This window comes from Vigna unguiculata, chromosome 10 (genome assembly GCF_037176805.1).
Source record: "Vigna unguiculata cultivar grain cowpea cultivar isolate G323 ecotype 2 chromosome 10, ASM3717680v1, whole genome shotgun sequence".
Classification (NCBI taxonomy): domain Eukaryota; kingdom Viridiplantae; phylum Streptophyta; class Magnoliopsida; order Fabales; family Fabaceae; genus Vigna; species Vigna unguiculata.
The window spans coordinates 45,914,782-45,937,598 of NC_140801.1; the positions used below are offsets into that span (position 1 = coordinate 45,914,782).

The 22,817-nt window shown below is 33.4% G+C and overlaps 1 protein-coding gene across 1 annotated transcript; it reads right to left on the reverse strand.

Moving 5' to 3' along the window:
• Window positions 1–2,213: 2,213 nt before the first annotated feature.
• On the reverse strand, window positions 2,214–2,849 carry LOC114165556 (putative xyloglucan endotransglucosylase/hydrolase protein). Its single transcript, XM_028050147.2, has one exon. It carries the CDS (start codon window positions 2,847–2,849, stop codon window positions 2,214–2,216), a length of 636 nt encoding a protein of 211 aa, XP_027905948.2.
• Window positions 2,850–22,817: the final 19,968 nt, after the last annotated feature.

A 22,817-nucleotide genomic window follows, 5' to 3' on the forward strand; every position in this document is an offset into this window, starting at 1 on the left:
TCTGTGTGTGTCTCACAACTTTAGGATAAATAAATAAACTGTTCAGAAATTGCGGTGGTGTTAATTTCTTCGAGTTCTGTCATCCCTGAAAGTACGAATAATAACAATAATAAAAAGATGATGAGGAAGTTTTGCTCTGTTTCTAAGTTGCAAGTCAAACGGTAACAGATGTTCAAGTTGTATATTTCAGAAGATGGTCAAGTTATTCTTATCTTCATATTTTTATATTTGCTTAATCTGATAGTCTTAATAATTTGATTAAGTGATAAAGTAAGTTGAGGAATAACTCGGAACCAACTTTAAAATCAGAAAGTGATTGTTAACGATGAACACCCTTTCGTTTGAAAGTAAGAAACCATCCCTCTTTTGTCAAGCACAAATTAAAGAACAATAAAGTGATTATCATTGCAACTTTTAAAATAATTGTGAATTTCCTTTTCTCTTTCAGGCATGTCTTTCTTTTCTGTAGTGTGTAAAGAATATTTGCTTATTTTAAGTGTTACTTTTATTCATGATTAATGAATGATATCCACTTCATTGGTTTAATCATGAATTAAGGGCGTAAAACAAAACAAAATTGTCAACCAGTCCATTTAAGAGTGCTTGTACATTTTTTTTACAATTGGAAACAAATTGCCGGTTTTTTTTTTTTATAAAAGAGGTTCTATCTCGTAATTGTAGAATAGGTTCAGTTAAATTTTTGTGTAGAATAGACCGAAGTCGTTATGAGTGTGACTAATTTTTTTCGTTGCAAAAGTGAAGTAACCAGGATTCCTGACTATTTCTATCATGACTCTTATCAGTTTCTATAATGAAGTCTCAGAACTCATAATAACTTTAGTAGTAGTTAGACTCATGACGATTCAGTTCTTTATTTTTTTTTTTTTAAATACAGGAACCGGTAGGAATCTTGACGACTTCTCTTTTGCAAAATAAAGACGACTTCTCTTTTGCAAAATAAAGAAAGAAAACCGACCACACTCATGACGACTTATCTTACAACAACGGATTCAAAACAATCCTGTTTTACAAAAAAAAAAAGTCAACATTACTAGAAAATTTTTATATTACATGGATTTTTTCTTACAAATTTGTTAAAAAAATTTGCAAAAAAATATTTTTTTCTGCCATTTTTTCTAAGAATATTAATTGGCATGTAATTCTATCGTGGGTAATTATTTTCTACAAAATTATAAAATTTGTAAGTATTTCTACCAAATTTGATGTGAAAAATGTTTTATATAAAATATTTTGTAAAAAAAATTAGTAGTAATTTCTTGTAAATTTATTTTTCATAACAAAATTTGTAAATATTTCTACTAACAAAATTAATAAGAAATATAAATTTTTTTTAGTAGTGCAAATTGACATTGTTTATTTTGTACAAAGAATAAGAGGCAGTATTTGAAGAAGAATATTATCAAATTCTGATGAAAGTTTTGAAGAAGAATTTGTGAAGAGACGATTTAATAAAATAATATTAGTATAATTGTGCCATCATGTTTAGATCATGCATAGAAATTTAACATTCCATGATATAACTACCTAACTTCATCTTCCTCTCTACAACAGGGCTAGAAAATACTGTGTTGAATTGAATCAAATAGAATTCATTCACTATCAAGTCAGGTATTAACCTTGATTCTATTAAAATGGTCTCAATACATAGACAAAAAAAAGAACATTAGGTTTATAGAATAAAATAATGTATTTCACACTTGCAAAAGTAACAAACCAAACCATAATTAGGTCTTTCTCATGTCATACAAATTGTTTCCCATGGAAAGAATATTCACAAAATGTATAATGTCCAGAAAAACACAGAATTTATTTCCGTGTAACCAATCAAAATCATAAGGTTGGGGAAAAGTCCCATTTTAGGGGCTTCACCAACAAGTTGAACACTTTGGTTTGCATAGCTGATTGACCATTGTTGAACTTACTACCTGAAGTTGGCCTAGGTAAAGATTTAAACATGTTAGGTTTCATGCTTGATTATTACTTTTAACCATTTTTAGTTTTCAACAGTGATTTAAATTTAAACGGAAATTACTTTGATAATTATTATTTTTCACTCGTAAGTGAATCCCTAACCAAACACCCCAAAGAACTTAAATCACCACATTCTCACATTCTCCATTAACAAAACATCACTTGAAGAAAAGACAAGAACATAAACCCACAAGATTCACAGTCACAACAAAAAACACAACTCACTCATCATCAACAGCAGTGCCAACAGGAACATGAATGTTCTTATATACACAAACATAAGGCTCATCAGCTCCAGAGTACTTCCCACACCACTTCCCTTCCGCGATCCCACTAGCGTCCCAAATCGAAGCGTACAAAAACATAGCTTTCTCAGGGAAAGCTTTTCCCTCCTTCCTCTCCTCCCTCCTAACCACCCCTCCATCCACGCGCCACTCGATCGCGTCGCTCCCCCACGCGATGGCGTACTCGTGGAACCCCTCGGAGGCGTCGAATCCCAGATGGTGGATCCTTTCGTTGTCCCCCGCGCCCCCACAGAAGAAGTTTGTTTGTACGAGGGTCCTGTTGCGGCCCAGAAACTCGAAGTCGATCTCGTCCTGGGATTTGTCGCCCTCCAGGGAGGAGAGGTAGAGGTTGAAGTTGAGACCGTTGGTGTCGCCGCCGGGGCACTGGATGAGAGCGGAGAAGGTGCCCGAGTGGAAGCGCATGGGCGTGCGCCACCGCGCGCCGCCACGGATGTCGTAGGTGAGGGTGATGGTGTCGGAGATGGCACAGTGGGAACAGGCCTCGGGAGTGTAGTCGATGGCGATTTGCTTCAATGGTTGGGTGGCGTGAGGGAGCGGAATTGCATCCGCCATAGTTCTTAGTTCTCGTGTTGGTGAGTTACCGAAAGGAATGGAAATGCATGCAGAGAGTCGGTGAGAATTAAGAACTATAGTTAGACGAGAACGGCATCGGACCTCTGGCGGGCTGGGCCTTCAGCCCATCAGCCCGTCCATTTTGTAAAGACTAATAATAAGTATATTAAAATTTTGGATATAAAATTTTATATCGCTTATTTACTAGTAACATTTTTCTTTTAATATTAGTGATAACATAAGAACATCTTATATTCTTATAATTAAATTTTAAGTATTTTAATAAGTATTTTTTTAATTTAATTCATATTGAAAAATTATTCTATTGAATATTTAAAATATTTTTATTTTATTTAAATATAATATTATTTTATTTTATTATCAATAACTTATCGATTAATTTTTTATTTTTTTAACTTATTTTTAAAAGAGATATAAATAAAGAAGTTGATTGAGTGAGAGAAAATAAGGAAAAAATTGAGTTGAAAGAAAAAAAAACATAAACAACACTCATATACTTAAATGAAAATACTAAAAAAAAAAACACTTAATATAATTTTTTTTATAAAAAAGTCAATTGAAATTATCGATTATCAAAGACCGAAAGAGAAAATATAGAACCAGGTGCTGAAAAAAATAAAATATCAATGCTTTCCATCTAAATTAATAATAATAATAATAATAATAATAATAAGATAATTTGAATTTGAATTTGAATTTAACATAGAAGATACCTTCTTTATGTTTCATCTTACTAAATTTTATTGCTTAATATTATAATTGATTCAAATATTACTGAGCATGAATATAAGCATAAGATCAAACTTATCTTTTTAAATGGTATTAAAAAGGTTGAGATTAAATAATATGTTATAACCAAACTAATACATTGATAAATTACAGATTATGTTAACTTTAGTTTCAACTATACATTCGACTTAGAAATATTAAAATATGTCAGACCATCTCTCTCGACAAAATATTTTATAAACATATACAATACCTTAAAATAGATGGAATTTTTATTTTGTTTTGGAACATTATTTAAATTTATTAAGTATGTCTATAAACATTTAGAATGTGGATTCATTATTCTATTTAGAATAGCAAAATCTGTAAGTGTGTGTTTTTTTTTTCCAAATTAGATATTTTTACTGTTCAAGTATATCTTTTTACATTAACTAAATCCCCATCATGTTTTTTTTAACGTCCCATTTAATTTATAAACGCAATTAAAGGAAACGCCACACATAAGATAGCATAATAACGCAGTCCTGGGGTTCCCAACATCACCCCTACAAAACTAGGCACACCACGATGCCAACAAAAGCAGGATAGCTGTTTAACTAAAAGTTTACAAACTAATAACCACGAATACAGGGGCCATAGCCCTAAGAAACATGAAAGAAAGACGTTCAAGATCTAGCCCAGATGGCTAAGTAGCGGAGTCGCCATTCCCTTGTTGCCCATGAGAACCTCGCCCATCTGCTCCCATCAACCAAGTTGATGATCATCGCAAGAGAGAACAGCCACATACATCACAACCATGCAACAAAACGGGTAAGCTAGAGCCAATCGACATATTCAACATGCAATCAAATATATTCTCATCATCTCATCCACATAGCAACCAAACATGTTATGACTCTTCATTCAATACACTACGACTCGACTCGACTCATCCGGATACGTATAACTCGGTCGGATTCAGCGGATGCTTGCACTTGTGGTGGATACCCCTGCTCGACCCTGAGCTGCTCGATCCTGAGCTATGTATTACCAGTGTTACGATGAATCAAAAATCTCTCCCACCACAAGGTTAGCCCTTAATGAGTTTCAGGCCTCCTGCTACTCCCACCACAAGAGTCAGTCCGCTCTAAGTGAGACTAACTGACTCCTCGGAGCGTCAGGATGCAACCTTACCTTGAATCCTTACCTAGTTATACAGATGGGGCACCACCATGAACACCCACTAGCAGGGGCCATGGAATTACGTCCCGACCACTGAAGCGCAACCCCAGAGGTCTCACCGAGAGACCCCAAGGAATTACACGCTGACACGGACCAACATTCATAAAACAACATTAGGAGAATATCGATAACATATTTACAACCTCATACTCGTCCATGAGATCTATTCCTCATACGCCTCACATTGTGAATCCATACCTCTGATCATCACCGTCCCATGAGTCTAGGGTCTCATCTCATGACAACACCATGTTCCTTTAATTTCAAACCACCCATTCATTTATTTCTCATGCCAAGTCTCATACTAATCCATTCATCCACAATTCATGAATCATGCCAAATATATGTTTCATGCTCCATTATATACATGTCCATCATCACACAATCATACTCAGCCAACATGGTTCATTCGGGAAACATTAAACAACCAAAACACAGCACGGTCTCGCCCAGCATCTCGCTCAGGCTGAGGGGTCTCGCTCAGGCGAGACCTGCTCGCTCAGGCGAGCCTCCCCCTCGCCTAGGCGAGAGCGCCAAAAACAAGGGCATGGGCAACACGGGATCTCGCTTAAGCGAGATCCCTCTCGCTTGGGCGAGTTGCCTGCTCGCTCAAAAATTGAGCGAGCCGCCCGGGCGACGTTTCGCGCAAAAAACTTAGGCGAGCTCCCTGTTTCATCTCGCCTAGGCGAGAGGTACTCGCTTGGGCGAGATTAACAGGTCTCGCCACTGTTCTTCACTGTACAACCATGTTTTTCAACCCAAATCAAGCATACAGAGTGTCCTCACGCATCAAATCGAAAGATTAAACCATACAAGCAGTAACCAATGCAAACACTGACCAAAACGACTGGAAACTAAGGATTCTAACTTCCCGTACCTGGAAATGGGTCTGTACTGGTCTTTCGGCACAGATCTAAGGAGCACAGCAGCTCTAGAACCCGATTCGCAACTGGAACAGTGGGTAAAACGAGTTATAAAAGGGTCTCCACTGTTACTGTGGAAGCTATACAAAACAGAGGCGGTAAGGGTTAAGGGTACTTACGTGAGTAGAACAATGGCCAAGCTAAGCGTAAATCTGAAGAACGTTGGAACCCTAGCAGAGCTCTAGTGCGGAAACAGGGAAGGAGGCGGCTGCGAAACTGAGAATGCAGAAAGTGTGAGTGTTAGGGCAACTGAAACAGGTTTTTATCCTATGGGCCGGCCTTTAGGCCCAATACTGTAGGGCAGCCCACTAACTTTAGGGCAGAAAATTGACAGATTTTAAATGGGCCTTACATTCTCCCCAACAACAAAAATTTTCGTCCTCGAAAATGAAGGACTCACCAAGTAAACAGATGTGGATGTGATTTTCTCATGTCCTCCTCTAACTCCCAAGTCGAATCACCCGTCCTCCGATCCCAGATGACTTTGACAAGACTGACGGTCTTTCCACAACGTTCTTCAACCTTGCTATCCTCAAGAGCTATGGGTGGTACTTCCACTGTGAGGTCTTCCCTGATCTGTATATCCTCAGCTTCCAACACATGAGCCGAATCAAAAACATATTTCCTCAGTTGTGACACATGAAACACTGGATGAAGGTTCGCCAACTGCGGGGGTAAGGCTATCTCATAAGCCACTGGTCCAATCCTCCTCGTGATCTGATACGGGCCAAGGAATTTAGGCGAAAGCTTCCTTGAGCGGAGAGCCCTCCCCACGCCCGTGGTTCGGAGAGCCCTCCCCACGCCCGTGGTTCGGGTCACCCTCAAGAATACATGGTCTCCCGCCGCAAACTCCAAAGGTCTCCTCCTACGATCAGCATAGGCCTTCTGCCTACTCTGAGAAGCCAGCATCCTATCTCTCACCATCCTCACCTTCTCGGTGGTCTGCTCTAACAACTCTGGTCCAACTAATACTGCTTCCCCATCCTGATACCAGCAAAGAGGAGTCCTACACCTCCTACCATAAAGAGCCTCGTATGGCGCCATGCCAATGCTCGCATGAAAACTGTTGTTGTAGGTAAACTCTATCAAAGGCAATACTTCATCCCAAGCGCCCAGATGATCCAATATACAAGTTCTCAACAAATCCTCTAACGACTGGATCGTTCTCTCAGACTGACCATCGGTCTGAGGGTGATAAGCTGAACTCATGGTGAGCTTGCTACCCATAACACTCTGCAGTGTCTGCCAAAAACGGGATGTGAATCGTGGGTCTCTGTCTGAAACTATGCTCGAGGGGACTCCATGAAGTCTTACTATCTCCTTAATGTACAACTGGGCCAGCTTGGCCATAGACATCCTCAAGTTCATTGCCAAAAAGTGAGCACTCTTGGTCAATCGATCTACTATCACCCAGATAGTGTCATGTCCCCTAAAAGTCCGTGGAAGATGAGTCACGAAGTCCATGGAGATGCTGTTCCATTTCCACACTGGTACCTCCAACGACTGTAGAACTCCCCCGGGTCTCTGATGCTCCACCTTCACCTTCTGACAAGTCAGACAGGCGGACACAAACTGTGCCACATCCTTCTTCATCCCCTGCCACCAGAAAGTTTCCTTGAGGTCCTGGTACATCTTAGTCATGCCAGGATGCAAGCTAAGATGACTCTTGTGTCCTTCCTCAAGGATCAACCTCCTCAACTCTGCGTCATCAGGTATGCATACTCTGCCTCGAAACCTCAGTATGCCATCATCACTCACAACAAAGTCTCTAGCCTCATCTGATCCAAGCTGTTCTCTAACCCTGTTCAGACTAGCATCTAACAACTGTCTCTCTTTGATCGATCCCAAGAAGTCACTAGATATAGTAAGGGTACTACACCTAATGGACTCGAACCCCAATTCCACCTGTAGCCTCATGTCTCTGAACTTCTCTAGTAGCTCTGCCTCTTTTATCATGAGATGTGCAGTGTGTACTGTCTTCCTACTCAAAGCATCTGCCACTACATTTGCCTTCCCCGGATGATATAGGAGCTCGAAGTCGTAGTCCTTTAGGAATTCCATCCACCTCCTCTGCCTCATGTTCAGCTCCTTCTGATCAAACAAGTACTTGAGGCTCTTATGATCGCTGAACACTCGGAACTGAGCCCCATACAGATAGTGCCTCCAGATCTTCAAGGCGAAAACTATTGCCGCCAATTCCAAGTCATGAGTGGGATAGTTACGCTCATGTATCTTAAGCTGCCTCGAAGCATATGCCACGGCCTTCTTTTCTTGCATCAAAACACAACCAAGTCCAAGATGAGACGCGTCGCAGTAGACCTCAAACGGTTTCCCCACATCCGGAATTACCAATATAGGAGCACTCGTCAATCTCCTCTTTAACTCTTGAAAGCTCTCCTCACACTTGTCCGTCCAAGTGAAGGGTTGGTCCTTCCGTGTAAGCAAAGTCAGAGGCGCCACTATCTTGGAGAATCCCTCTATGAATCTCCTATAGTAGCCCGCTAACCCCACAAAGCTTCTGATCTCTGTGGCCGACTTGGGACTTTCCCACTTTACTACTGCCTCGACCTTCGCCGGGTCCACTGCAATCCCCTGGGCTGATATCACATGCCCCAAAAACTGAACCTCATCCATCCAGAACTCGCACTTGGACAACTTGGCATACAGTTGCTTCTCTCTCAACACCCCAAGCACCAACCTAAGGTGTTCTGCATGCTCTTCCTGAGTCCTGGAGTAGATCAGGATGTCGTCTATGAAGACCACAACAAACTTGTCTAGGAAAGGTCGGAAGATCCTGTTTATGTAGTCCATGAACACTGCTGGGGCGTTGGTCACGCCAAAAGGCATAACCACATACTCGTAGTGGCCATACCTGGATCTGAAGGCTGTCTTCTGCACATCATCAGCCTTTACCAAAATCTGATGGTAACCCGACCGCAGATCTATCTTTGAAAACACTGAAGACCCATGCAACTGATTCATCAAGTCATCAATCCTCGGAAGTGGATACTTATTCTTGATCGTCATCTTGTTTAGTTGCCTGTAGTCCACACACAGGCGCGAACTCCCATCCTTCTTCTTCACCAACAACACTGGTGCTCCCCAAGGTGAAGTGCTGGGTCGGATGAACTGTTTCTCCATCAGATCTTCTATTTGTTTCTTGAGCTCTACCAACTCTGCCGGAGCCATGCGATATGGGGCCATCGAGACCGGGCCTGTTCCTGGGACTAGATCGATGGAGAACTCCACCTCTCTACTGGGAGGCAATCCTGGTACCTCCTCCGGAAACACATCCACAAAATCCTGGACGACTGGTATCACAGACGTCATTTCTCCTCTCTCCACCTCCATATGCGTGAAGATCACGTAGCACTGCGCACCGTCCTGTAGCTCTCTCATAACACCCTGGAAGGATACCAACTCATGTTCCTCCGAGTCGGGAAACAACAGCTTCTTCTCCCGACAATCTATCAGAATGCGATTAGCAGAGAGCCAATCCATCCCTAAGATCACTTCCAAGTCTTGCAGAGGCAAGCAGATTAGATTCACCTTGTACCTGCGTCCCTCTACCTCCACTGGACACCGAGCACACAAAGACGATGTCGTGACCAATCCCGACGCCGGAGTAGACACCGCGAGCTCGCACTGTAGCTCGCTTACTGGCAAACCCAGACGTTCCACAAAGGCAAAAGACACAAAAGAGTGTGTCGCTCCAGAATCATATAACACACAGCAAGAAGAACCAGCTATCATGCAACTACCCATAACCAAGTTACCTGAGCCTGATGCCTCCGCCCCTGACATGGCATACACTCTGTCCGTCGCCTGAGGCCTGTTGCCTCTGTCTCTCCCCTGATGCTGCTGGGGTGCCTGAACTGGAGGGCGTGTCGCTGCCCTGGCAAGGTTGGGACAATCTCTCCCAAAGTGGCCTTCCTTGCCACAGTTGTTGCACCGACGGTAACCCTCCCTACGTGGACACGCATACCTCGGGTGGGGTCCTCCACATGAGTAACACCGAACTCGACCCTGCTGCGGAGGAAAGCTCCTAGGCTCCTGAGGCTGATGGTGTGGTCTATCATACGGTCTCCTCCGCTCCTCATGTCTGGGCCTGGACCCAGATGGTCCACCAATCCTCTGGGGCGGCTGTGACTGCGGTGGGCGCTGGCCTTCCACCTCGCGCTTCATCTTCTCCATTACTCTGGCCTTCTCTACCAGAGCAGCAAAGTCCTTGATGGACAAGGGTGCCACCATCAAGCGAATATCCCCCCTGAGGCCGTTCTCAAACTTACGGCATCTTCACTCCTCATCCAGTGGCAGTGTGTAGAAACGGCTGAGATGCTTGAACCTCTCAGCGTACTCGGTGACAGTCTTCCCTCCCTGGGTCAACTGGAGGAACTCCACCTCCTTGGCGTACCGAATGCTGTCAGGGAAGTACTCTGATAGGAATCTCTCCCTGAAAATCTCCCACGACACGGGCTCATCCCTCTCCTCCAGGATGGATCTGGTGCTGCTCCACCAATGCTCTGCCTCCCCCGTGAGCATATACACGGAGAACGCCAACCTGTTCTCTGCAGGGCACATCTTCGCATCATAGATGCGCTCCAGGTCCTTCAGCCATTGGTCTGCGGCATCAGGACTAGCCTTCCCGTCAAACTTCGCCGGGTGGTGCTTCAGGAAATCCTCTAGACTCCACTCCCTAACTGCAGGTCGTGGTTCAGGACCAAACACAGGAAATCCTCTAGAATTTTATAAATATTTTAAAATACAAAAGATATAAAATTAAAAAATTCAAATTAAACATTTATTTGTTGAAGTTATTAATTATTTAAATTAAAGTTAATAATTAAAATAAATAAATTACTAAGTACTAAAATTTATAGTTTTAAAGGAAAGTCCGTAATGGATGTCTAGTAAATAAAAAAGGTTTAATTATGCCTTTGGTCCTCATTTTCGACTCCAAATCTCAAATTGGTACCTGTATTTTACGAAATCTCAACATGGTCCCCTTTTTAGTTTAAAAGTCTCACTTTTGCCCTTTCTGTTAAGTCTGGGTTGACGACGTTTGGTGAACAGTGACATGGCAAGGTTGACCAGTTATTGAACAGTGACTTGGCAGGAAAACAGTGACGTGGAATGGGTAGGTGTAATTAAATTAGGTTTAGGGTAATTTAAAATGTTAAATTAGGGTTTAGGGTTTTTATAATTTAAGGTGGGATAATTATTTTTCAAAAAAATCAGAATTGTGAAATTAGGTTTAGGGTTTTTAAAAAAGAAAGCTCGGGAGAATTTGGGGAAACTGTGGTGGAAGCTGTGGAGTGTGATCCGTCTCGTTCTCCATCGTCATCACGCGTGCAATCTGAGGTTATTGACTTGATATCAGCGTGAAGTTGAATGATTAAATGCAAAGATTGGGATTGCACGCATACAATACACATGCTAATCAAATTCAAATGTGTGTTGTTTTAAATCCTCGTTTTTGTTTTGGTTCAGGTTTTCATTAATATACCATGGTGGTACCTAGCAGTGAATAGGATGATAAGCCCTTTTCTTACTGTAAGGACTAAGAGTAAATTTGTCTTTGCCGGACCTTCTAAATCAACGGAAATCCTTTTAAGGTGAGGACATAAAGTTTCAAATTTTGCTTTATCTTTGTTATTTTTTGGTTTGGTTTATGGTTTTGATGTGTCTGTCTCTTTGCACTTTCAGATACATAGCTCCGGAGCAGCTTCAGGTGAAGTACGGTGGATTAAGCAAAGATGGGGAGTTTGCAAATACCGATGTTGTCACAGAAATCACAGTGAGGCAGGCATCAAAGCATACCGTGGAGTTTCCAGTTACTGAGGTTGGTTTCCCATTGCTTTTTTTCGGACAGGTTTTTAAGAATTAATACATATTCCCATTGCTTCAATCTTCACATTGCCACCAACCTTTTCTTCATTATTCACATACCCACAACATTTGTCTTCAATCACAACCGTGCATTGCAAAAATTGACACTGCTCTTTTGCTTTCCTCCAAGATCTGAACTTGAACAGGACCCACAAGACATACAACTCGCTGGATTCATCACAGAAGAAGGGAGAAGATGACAACAAAATTAGGGATTTTACATTTTCTAATGTTGGTGGCTTAAATAAATAAAGATTTCCATACCATTCCACCTGTAATTGACACGTTTCAATAACAGAAATCCACCTCAACAACACAAACGCCGTTTGCCCAGATTTAACGGAAAGGGCAAAAGTGAGACTTTTAAACTAAAAAAGGGACCATTTTGAGATTTCGAAAAATACAGATACCAATTTGAGATTTGGAGTCGAAAATGGGAACCAAAGGCATAATTAAACCAATAAAAAATGAAGAATAAGATAAATTAAAGAAACTGATTTCAATTAAATTTGATCAATAAATAAATATATATGTATTTATATTTATATTTGTATACCTAAAATTTAATTTAATTCTATTGCACAGAAAATAAAGTTATTACATGAATTATTTTATCCAAATAAATATATATTTATCGAAACTAATTTTACAAAAAAACAATCTTAACTACGATATTTGATTATGACATTTTTTTATTATCATAATTATGATATATAAAAATTATCTTATTTATTATAAACATTCTTCAAATTTTTTATTTTCATTTAAGTTACAATTTTTTTCCTATGATTTTGATTTTGTAGTTTGTTATGCAGTAGTTTTATATTTTATATATGTGGTTAATTATTTGTTTAAATATGTTGTTTGATTTTCTTATAGTGTGAGTTAGCCTTAGTTTTCCGTTAGAGATTTAATATGACAAACCAGCTCATATGAGTGCGATTACTATATAATGCAATGAATGACAACCATTATGCATACTCGAATTACAATTAATTGGAAAACGATAATATATATATTTGAATTAAAACAAATATTTTGCAATATTGTCTTTGTATATACTAACTTAAGTTAATGTCTTATTTTGCAGACATTCAAAAGTCTTGCGCCAATTCTTGCGAAGTACATAAAGTTTGGTAGCATAGCATGTGCAAAATTTATAATTCAGATGTACAATAATATTGATTAGGATCTGTATTTGGATTGTGGATATTCCAATTGTCTTTTAAATGTATTTTGGATTGTGGATGTTTTATTAAATATTTTGTTTTGGTTTGTGCTTGTTTTTGAAAAAAATATGCAGGTTCAAATGTGAGAATGACAATAAAACAAAAAATGTATTTAAAAAAAATAGTACAATAGGTATCGGTTCTTACCATAATCGAAGCAAAAAGGTAGTCTATAGCCTCGATTCTTACCATAACCGAGGCTAAATGCTCTGCGAATTTTTAAATTAATTAAAAATTTTGTGAACTTATGGCTTCGGTCTAGGCGAGACTCGAGGTAGAAAGACGCCTCTATGGCTTCGATTCGTCTACAATCGAGACAAAATTCACCCCTTTTGGCCTTGCCCCAATATGCTTCGGTTCTAAAACCAAGACAACATAGCGAAAACAACTAGGGCCAAAAGCCCTCAACAAACTTGTGAAATAATAATAATAATAATAATAATAATAATAATACAATAAATACATATATAAAGAGATACATGTGTGTTGTGTCCTTTTTTTCAATTTTATCCTCTTAATTATTATTTATTAAATTTAAATAATTATTCATAATAAAATTACTTGTATGTTTCATCATTTTACTAAATTCAGTAACTATTTCTTTAATTCAAATAATTACACAAATATAAGAGTTTGGATACTCTTATAGAAACCTGAGATAAACACAAAATGAACAACAAAACAAATAAAAAGTGCAAGTAATTTATATATGATCCCGTAGTAAACAAATATAAAATGTGTCTAACTATAATAATAATAATAATTAGTAATAATAGTAATGACACTAAAATAATATCACGTAGTGATAAAATAATAATAATAATAATAATAATAATAATAATAATACAACGACATATATAAAGAGATAAAAATCTTTGGTGTCTTTCTTGTTTTTTCAATTTTATCCTTTTAATTAATATATTTTAAATTTAAATAATTATTTATAATAAAATATTATTTTACTAATTTTAATAACTATTTCTATGATTTGAAAAAATTGTTCAAATGTAACGATAAATAAATAACAACGCAAATAAAAAGGGCAAGTAATTGAAATGTGTATCTAACCGTAATAATAAAAACTAATAATAATAATAATAATAATAATAATAACTATTATAATAATTATAGTTCTTAGTAATAATAATAACAATAGTAATATAATAATAAAAATAATTATAGTTAATAATAACGATAATAATACTTATAGTTGGTAATAATAATGATTATAATAATTATAGTTAATGATAGTAGTAATAATAATAATTATAATTAGAGTTGATAATAATAATTATTATTATTATTATAGTTATAATTGATAATAATAATAATAATAATAATAATATAAAAATAAAATAATAAATATAATGAAATTTATATTATATTATTGTAAATGTTATTATTAAAGTAATGAAATTGTAAATTCAATTTTAAATATAATAAATAAAATTGATATCATCCTATGATACAGTTAATTGATTTTACGAAGTAATAATAATAGTCTATGATCTGTGTCCACGATTTTTTTTATTTTTTATTTTTATTTCAAATCTTTTTAGAATAATAATATAATTGTTATTATATTTATTTAACCATTAAAAATACTAATAATAATATTAATATAAATTATAAATTGTAAAATTTTTAAAAAATTAAAAATCTATACTACACAAATATTTAGTATAATAGTGTTTTTAATAGTAACATATAATAATAACAATAATTATTGTTATTATTATTATATTATTAATAATTAGAAATACTAATACTTATAAAAATATTACAAATAATAATATTACTTCTAATTAATATTATAGTTGAAATTATTAATATAAATGAATACATAAAAATAAATTGACTTTTGTAAGATTTGAACCTGAGTCCTCTTATACCAGAGATTTAAAATGATGAAAAAAAAATTATGACACCCGTTAATGGGTTTTACTTTTCTAGGTATATATTTATACCTATAATTTTCTATTTTGACCATATCGCACTATGTATCATTTGATAATCCAATGAATCTCTGATTCTTTGTTTGACCAAATAGACTTTTTTAATGGAGCAATATCAAGCATATTTAGAACTCCGTAGATCTCGATATCAGGACATCCTATACCCACTTTTTTTTTCCGGGAATCTATTTATGGACTAGCTTATGCTCATGAGTCCTTTTTTTATAGAAAATGTCAATTATAACAATAAATTTAGTTTACTAATTGTAAAACGTTTAAGTACTCGAATGTATACATTTCTACTTTCGACCAGGTTTTTATATCCACATCTGAGGAAGAGTAGGGATAATCGTAGACTAAGAAGAGAGGACGTAAACACATTCATTGAATTGGACAGCTTTGTTAGCAAGAAGCGGTTAGCGGAACTCAGTTCCACGAGCTACTTCTTTGAAGTCTTTTTCTGGGACTAGAGGCCTTTGTGATTGATGCCGAGACTAGATTCGAAACTAGAGATTGCTCTTCTTCTTATTCACACTGAAAGTGCGCAATAAGGAATGGCGGGATGGATTACTTGTCTATAAAGGCTGGCCATCTCAGGGAAATGTTAACCACATAGGGATGCCTTCAGTCTCTTTCCGGACCTACTCATCGAAAGATGCCCAAGCTCTTTGATAGAAGAACTTCAAATGCGTAGTTAGGTGTCAATAAAAGAAAATGGATAATATAGTAATTTGATAGTATCTTCTTTTCTTAATATGTAGTAGAGATTATGAAAGTCATTAAAAGGTAAATTTTAACAAAGTTATAAAATATTTATATTGCATATAACTATTTTTATGCTATAAAGATCTATAAGCTTTCAAAATTATAATTAATATCTTAAAAATATTTAAATGGTTTTTATTTAATTTAATATTTGAATAAATAATATAATTTAAATTTGTGTCATAATAATTATAAATATAAATAATATGTTAAATAAAAAAGTGTTAGATGTATAATATTATAAAATAATATTAAAATTTATATAAAAAATTATTTATATAACTACTTGTTTAAATGTATAAATAAACTATATAGATTTTGTATAACTGTATTAATGTGTGTGTATATATATTCTTGTCTTAATTAAGTTTGAAGTCACTAAAAAATTATATATTTTTATTTGAATCGTCATTAAATATTTTTATTTGTATTACGTATTAAAAAATATATTTACCAATTAAATTTATTATTTAATTTTTGTTCTAATAAGATGACCTAATTATTTATTATCACCATCTTAGTTATTTTCAGATTTCAATAAAAATAACAAAATCAACTCGTAGTTTTAATAATTAATATTGTTTTATTTTCATATTCACATTATTTTAATGGATATCATATCACTTTATTTTAGCTTATCTAACTTTCCATTGTGTTTAAACAAGGGATGAAAATAGAAGTCCAGTCGAACTTCCTATTCATTAATTTCTAATTGTATTCTTTTTTATCCTGGATTATCATTTGGTAAGTGATTTTAAAGGTTTCCATTTTTTTCACTTATATGCTAATACATTATTTTTTACTCATTCATATTTTTTATTCCATTTTATTTTCTAATGTTCAAATTACTACTAGCAACATCACAAACCTCAAATTAGGAATAACAACAAGAAAAGGGACGAGTTTCATTGTTTTATATTTATGTTTAGAGAAAAAATTTATCATTATTCTCGTACTCAAACCTAATAGGTATCATCAAATTTTTGTCTCATTTCCATTCCAACCGAAAAATGAGTATATACTTGTATACATGCATGCTTTTTTACTATTTCAATATCAATCGATTAATTTTTTTTAAATAATAAAAAATTATAGTAAATGAAACATAATATTATTAAATATTTAATATTAAAAGGAGGGTTGGTTTTTCAATATAAAATATTTATAAATAAATTATATTATAATTATATACATTTCAAATTAGAATACTAGATAAAATTTCATGAGAACCAAAACATTTATTAAATTTACAAACATTAATAAAACTTAGTTGATAAAATTTATTTTAAAAAAATATATAAAAGGAAAATAAAAATTCAAAATAAAAATTATTTTAAATGTCTATTTACTTCAGTTTTTTAAATTATAATGAAATCTCTTTTTAATATACTAATAAAAGTTATATTACATCACTTGATCAAAATCATACAAAGAACAAAGATTAAACCAATAACAATAAAATTTTAATATAGGTCTTTCACCTTTTGAACTTCAATATATGTTGGATGATGATAAAAAAAATTCATGGTGATTAATTAAATTATTATATTATAGTAAACATAATTTATTTATAAAATTATAATGATAAAATTACACATATGATAATGAGTTGAAAAATAAAAATAATTATATAAAAAATATCAAAATAGTATTCTACATTATAAAAATAAACAACAAATAAAAATATTTAAAATATTATCAAATGTGTGTCTTAGTAACAATTTGAGAGACCATTGAATCAAATCGCACAAAGAAAAATAAATGTATAACTAAAGGTATAATAAGATGAAAAATACTTTAGAAATCTAAGAAAACTTTTCAAATATGAACTTAGTCGATGATTAATATATAACGAAAATGGTTTAAGCGAAATAAAAAAGTTCTTCAAATGAAATAAAAATAATAATAATAGAATAAATAACATAATTTTTTTTATATTACCTAATAAACAAAATATTTATACTATGAAACACTTAAATTGATAATGTTAAACATTCTCGTATGAAAAGAAAATAGACAATAAATAAAAATATTAAAAAATAGTAAAAATATTCAAATGTGAGACATACAAAATATTTAATTAAAATACATTATTTGAACATAATTGTATAAAAGTTGGGATAAGACGAAAAATATATTAGAGATAATAATGATTTCATGACCAACGAACTAATAGGAAAAAATAAAAAATAGAAAGTCTATATATATATATATATATATATATATATATATATATATGTGTGTGTGTGTGTGTGTGTGGATATAAGATTACTTAATAGACGATTAGTGACGAATCTTAGTTCTAAAATTTGGAGAGTCCAAAATAATATACTTAAAATTCATATATCTGTCCAAGAGTTAATATGAAACTCCTCTCTTACTAATTCTTTGAATTCTAGTAAAGGTTCCCTCTAGTTCAAAATTAAAATTTATATATCTCCCAAAGGGTTAATAAGAAACTCCTCTCTTACAACTATAATTCTTGAATTCTATAAAAGGTTCACTCTAATTCAAAAATTGAATCCTTAGTATGACCTTTTAAAGTATGTGAATAATACAAGATATGTGAAGTAAAATCTATTTTTTTTTTCATCTCTACAGGTATCTTTTCTTATCATTCCCAAACAATAATTTATTCTTTTATTGCTCATCTATATACCTATTTTTAAAAAATAATTTATCAAAATTTAATACAAAATTGAGAGATGTAATTATTAAAAGAAAAATATATGATAATCACATGATAAAAACGGTTGTGAAAAAATATATATACATCACTTTTTATTTTATATTCATAACAAAAATACATAAAAAACTCATGACATAAAAAATACTATTTGTTGAACTAATATTTTCCTAGACAAAAGAGGGTTACCTTTTCTATCATAATATAACATATGAGAAACCAGAATACAAAAGATGAGTTTGTGTCTGTCTAACTTCCTGTTATATATTTTTTTTTCATAAACAAAAGAAAACATGTGAGAGTAGAAGATAAATACAATATGTCATAAAATTATAATAAGAGATAAAATACCAAAAATTTTAATAAATTTGTTTATTCTTTATTGCTTAATTTTATATTTTATTATTTATTAACATTATAATTCATAAAATAAATAAAAATATATATAATTTAATTTTCATAAATAAAATATATTGCATATAAGTTTAAAAAAATTAATTTTTTTTGGGGGGGCGCATGGTCCCTTATGGATCAACTAAGATCCGCCTATGTAGACAATGAGTACTTTAATAATTTAAACGGAGACGTGGATATGACGAAAATGAGTATTATGGTGAGTATAAACAAAGGGATGGGGTGGATATATACATTCTCATTCCCATCCACAGTTGGATATTTTAATATCCATACACAATCAATATAAAAAATCTCTATCCAAGTGGGGACGAATTCAGATAATATCTACCGACGGATTTATTTATAATATCTATGCCAATTATGATGCTTAAAAGTAGAACTTAAAAAGAAAAAGGAAACCAAAAATTGCATTCAATAATTATAAGGTATTTTGCATCCCGTTGAAAAGGTAACTATGCTGGGTGAAAAGCGTTAAGTCTCTTACATTCACAAACCATGATGGGTGAATTGATTTTTCAAAAACTTTTGATTTTTTAATCTTTAAAACAATCTTTTATAACAGATTTTAATGAATCGGAATAATATACTAAGATGTTGATTATTTAGATTTTTTCAAACCATCAAAGAAAAATAAAATTGAGAAAAGAACAAAACACCAGTTGAATCTACATTCAGTTTTTTCTTAAACAATCTTAATTTGAAAATTTTCCACTGTACCAAAAGAAGAGTTTATAAAATTACAAGCGGATCAAATCACAATTGATACTTGAATTATTATAATGTTAATAAAAAGATTTACACATTAACTATCAATTATAGGTTCTAAGCGCTTGATCTAACATGTTGAAAGAAATTATGAACCATCTAAGGTCTTTATAGTGTAAATCAATACCAATGATATGAATAGATAATAAATTTTGGTTACTCAATCCGTATAAAACTTAACCATCTATGATTTTAGAAAATTTACAATACTTAAAAAGAAGGTTCAATTAATTATCCTTGAGATCATGTTTTAAAGAAAAAACAGTTTACTTTTATCCAAAACGAACCAGCCAATAACTATAAACAAAAAGCTTAAAAGATCTAAACTATGAACTCGAGTTATTAACCAATCAAAACTCCAACTTAGACAAAGTCAACTTCATTTCATCACTAGGTGCAGACACATTAACTTGTTGATTTCATCGACCCAGAAGAACATGAGTTTTGCTACCTTACACTGAAAATTGGACAAAACTAGGGAAGTTTTGAACAAGTTAACCTTTTGGGGAACATGCTGCAGTAGCCATAAAATAAGTAAAACTTTTGAACTCATAGGATTCCCTCCATTCACGATCCTCCATATACCAATCTCAGAACCTCATCATTATCATTTTGGTTAGTGGCAAATAAACTCACAAACTCAAACATGCCACGTGTCATTCTTTAATCACAATTATCCCTAATTCCACGATATTAGTGGACAAATCTCATTCCTCCAAGTTAACAACAAACGCAAGCAGTGGCATCTTTGGCAGCATTTAGGTGATTAGTCCTAATTCAAATGGACCACGTCATGAAGAAGGGGACAAAATAGCCATCTTAATTGCACCCACTAAACTCAAATTGCAACAAATTAATATTCCCTAATTGTGTGATATTAAAATGTAATATGAAAGCATGGAAACAGCAGAAGGGACAGGGAAACAAAGGGGTGAGCCCCATGAATCATTCTATCAACAACGGCTAAATTCCAACACGTCACTAGAAGCTATAAACAAACTTTTTATCATTGCTTTCTTAATTTTTCTCTTTTGTTCTTCATTTAACGTTGCCAACCCGTTCTTTCTTTGCATCACGACAAACTTTGACGGCCCTTCTTTTGTTTCATTCTAACTGTATTCATATACTATTATCAACTTTTATTTGTACCTATTATTGATGTAACAAGCTTTACACACTCAATAAACGTTTGCTTTATTCAATTTAAATAAAATAATTATGCATATTCTCGAGTTCCGACTTTAAACAAAATGGGTCATTATTTTTCTGAAAATAATTTGTACTATATAAACAAAAAAAATTAAGATATATATATGTATTCGAACAAGAGTCACTAATATTTTCTATCAATTTTGTTTTGAAATTTTTTTTTATAAGAAATACTTAAAATTTTTGTTATGAAAAAAACTTTGCAAGAAATTGTTACCAATTTTTTTGCAAAATATTTTATATAAAACACATTTCACAACAAATTTTATAAGAAATACTTGCTAATTTTATAATTTTGTAGAAAATAATTATTTAAAAAGAAAATATCTGTCAGTTAAGATTTTTAGAAAAAATAACAGAAAAAAAATCTTTTTTTAAAAATTTTCTTAACATATTTGTAAAAATATCTTATGTAATAAGAGAATTTATAGAATAAAACTTATTATAATTAGCTTAATATGGTAAAATGTTTGCAAATATATATATATATATATATATATATATATATATATATATATATATATATATATAATACGGACAAGTATTTTCTTAAATATTATTAGTGTAAATAATTTACTTTGGTCAACCAATTAGAAAATAACAATATATATACTTTTTAAGATAATATAGTTACTATTAAAATCAACAACACCTTACCTTACCGTAACAATTGTTTTGGATGATATAATTGTATATGAATGACACAATTTTATTCCTTAAATTTGTTCTGAAACTGATATTAAGGCCAGATAGAAAAGTAAAAGTAGAAGTAATTTTAAAATATATTACTTTTACGTTGAGCAAAGATTAGATATGAAGGTGATAGCAGTGCAAGTGTAATGTGGTGTTTCGACAACATAAAATGGCAACCTTTGCAACAAACAATAACCTTTTCTCTAGCCTTAATTTACTTTGTAATAACATATACATGCAAAAACAGATTATGTCAAAAGATTTACTTTATCTGTCGTGACCTTGATGCCTAGTAGCTCCTCCACAAGAGTCAAGAAATACCTTTGCATAAAGTCACTTTTTTTTATTCTATGTACATATCCAAGGTTTAAAATCTTTCACTATAATCTGACTTGTCTGAAAGAAAAGTACAAAATGAACTAATGTTAGGAACAAATTGATCTTAAGTTAAGCACATTAACCACTTGTGTTCAACTTGTTGATTCTCTGCATATAGTCCCTTCAATGCACTTAAATTAACTCACTTTTCTTCGTATAGTCTTTCTAGAGCTCCACTAGGAAGAAAAATATTATTTGTACCTGAAATTCAACCATATATAAATGTTGTTATGATAGGCTTTACAGAAGCTAAAGAGAAGAGTAAAATGTTAAAGTATATGAATGGTCAACTATTGAGCTCAGTGTGTAGTCATGCAAAATTACAAATACAAAAATTACAAAGGTAGCATTACTCGAGTTAAGTTGGCTGATATATCTGTTTCTGCACGCACATATTGCAGGCATGCATTGTAAATAATTGAGCTTGGATGATTTTGTGGCTAGTAGTGATTAACACGGTTCAATTTGGAATTTAGCAGATATTGACCATGCTATATCCCAAAGAGGAAATAACTATAACCCATTTATTATTCTTCACCTTTACAATCATCAATGACCCCTAAAATCATCTCAAATGCTCAAAACAAAACATACTCTAATGGTTAAACATATAATTTATCTAATGAACTTGTTCTAAACATAAAATATAAGACTTTCACCCCAAAATTACTAAATGACAAGTCTTATATATCTGTTACATTACATCAGTTTAAAGAGAAGTGGGTGTATAAGAATTAAGATATAATGTGATAAAAGAGAGATGAAAAGTGTTAGTTGAATGTTTAAAATAATGGTGATAAACCATCATTACTCTTTTCTAAATCACAAATTGTGCACTTGAACCTACGTAAGAGGGATATATTTTGCACAGTATGAACTGTTGGCTCATCAAACTCATCCAATATGCCGGGAGAGCAACTTGCAAGTACAAGAGGCACACAATATAAGCATTAAAAATTGGAAGCATGAAGAAACGTACAAACTACAAATGGGGATGGGAATATACCTACATTCATACGCACTCTCTTCCAAATTTTTACTCACATATATATACAGCACATATAGATCAGTATCATCACATAAGCCAC

Excerpts from the sequence above, each read along its gene's own strand:
- LOC114165556 (XM_028050147.2), bottom strand. The coding sequence starts at position 2,849 with ATGGCGGATGCAATTCCGCTCCCTCACGCCACCCAACCATTGAAGCAA.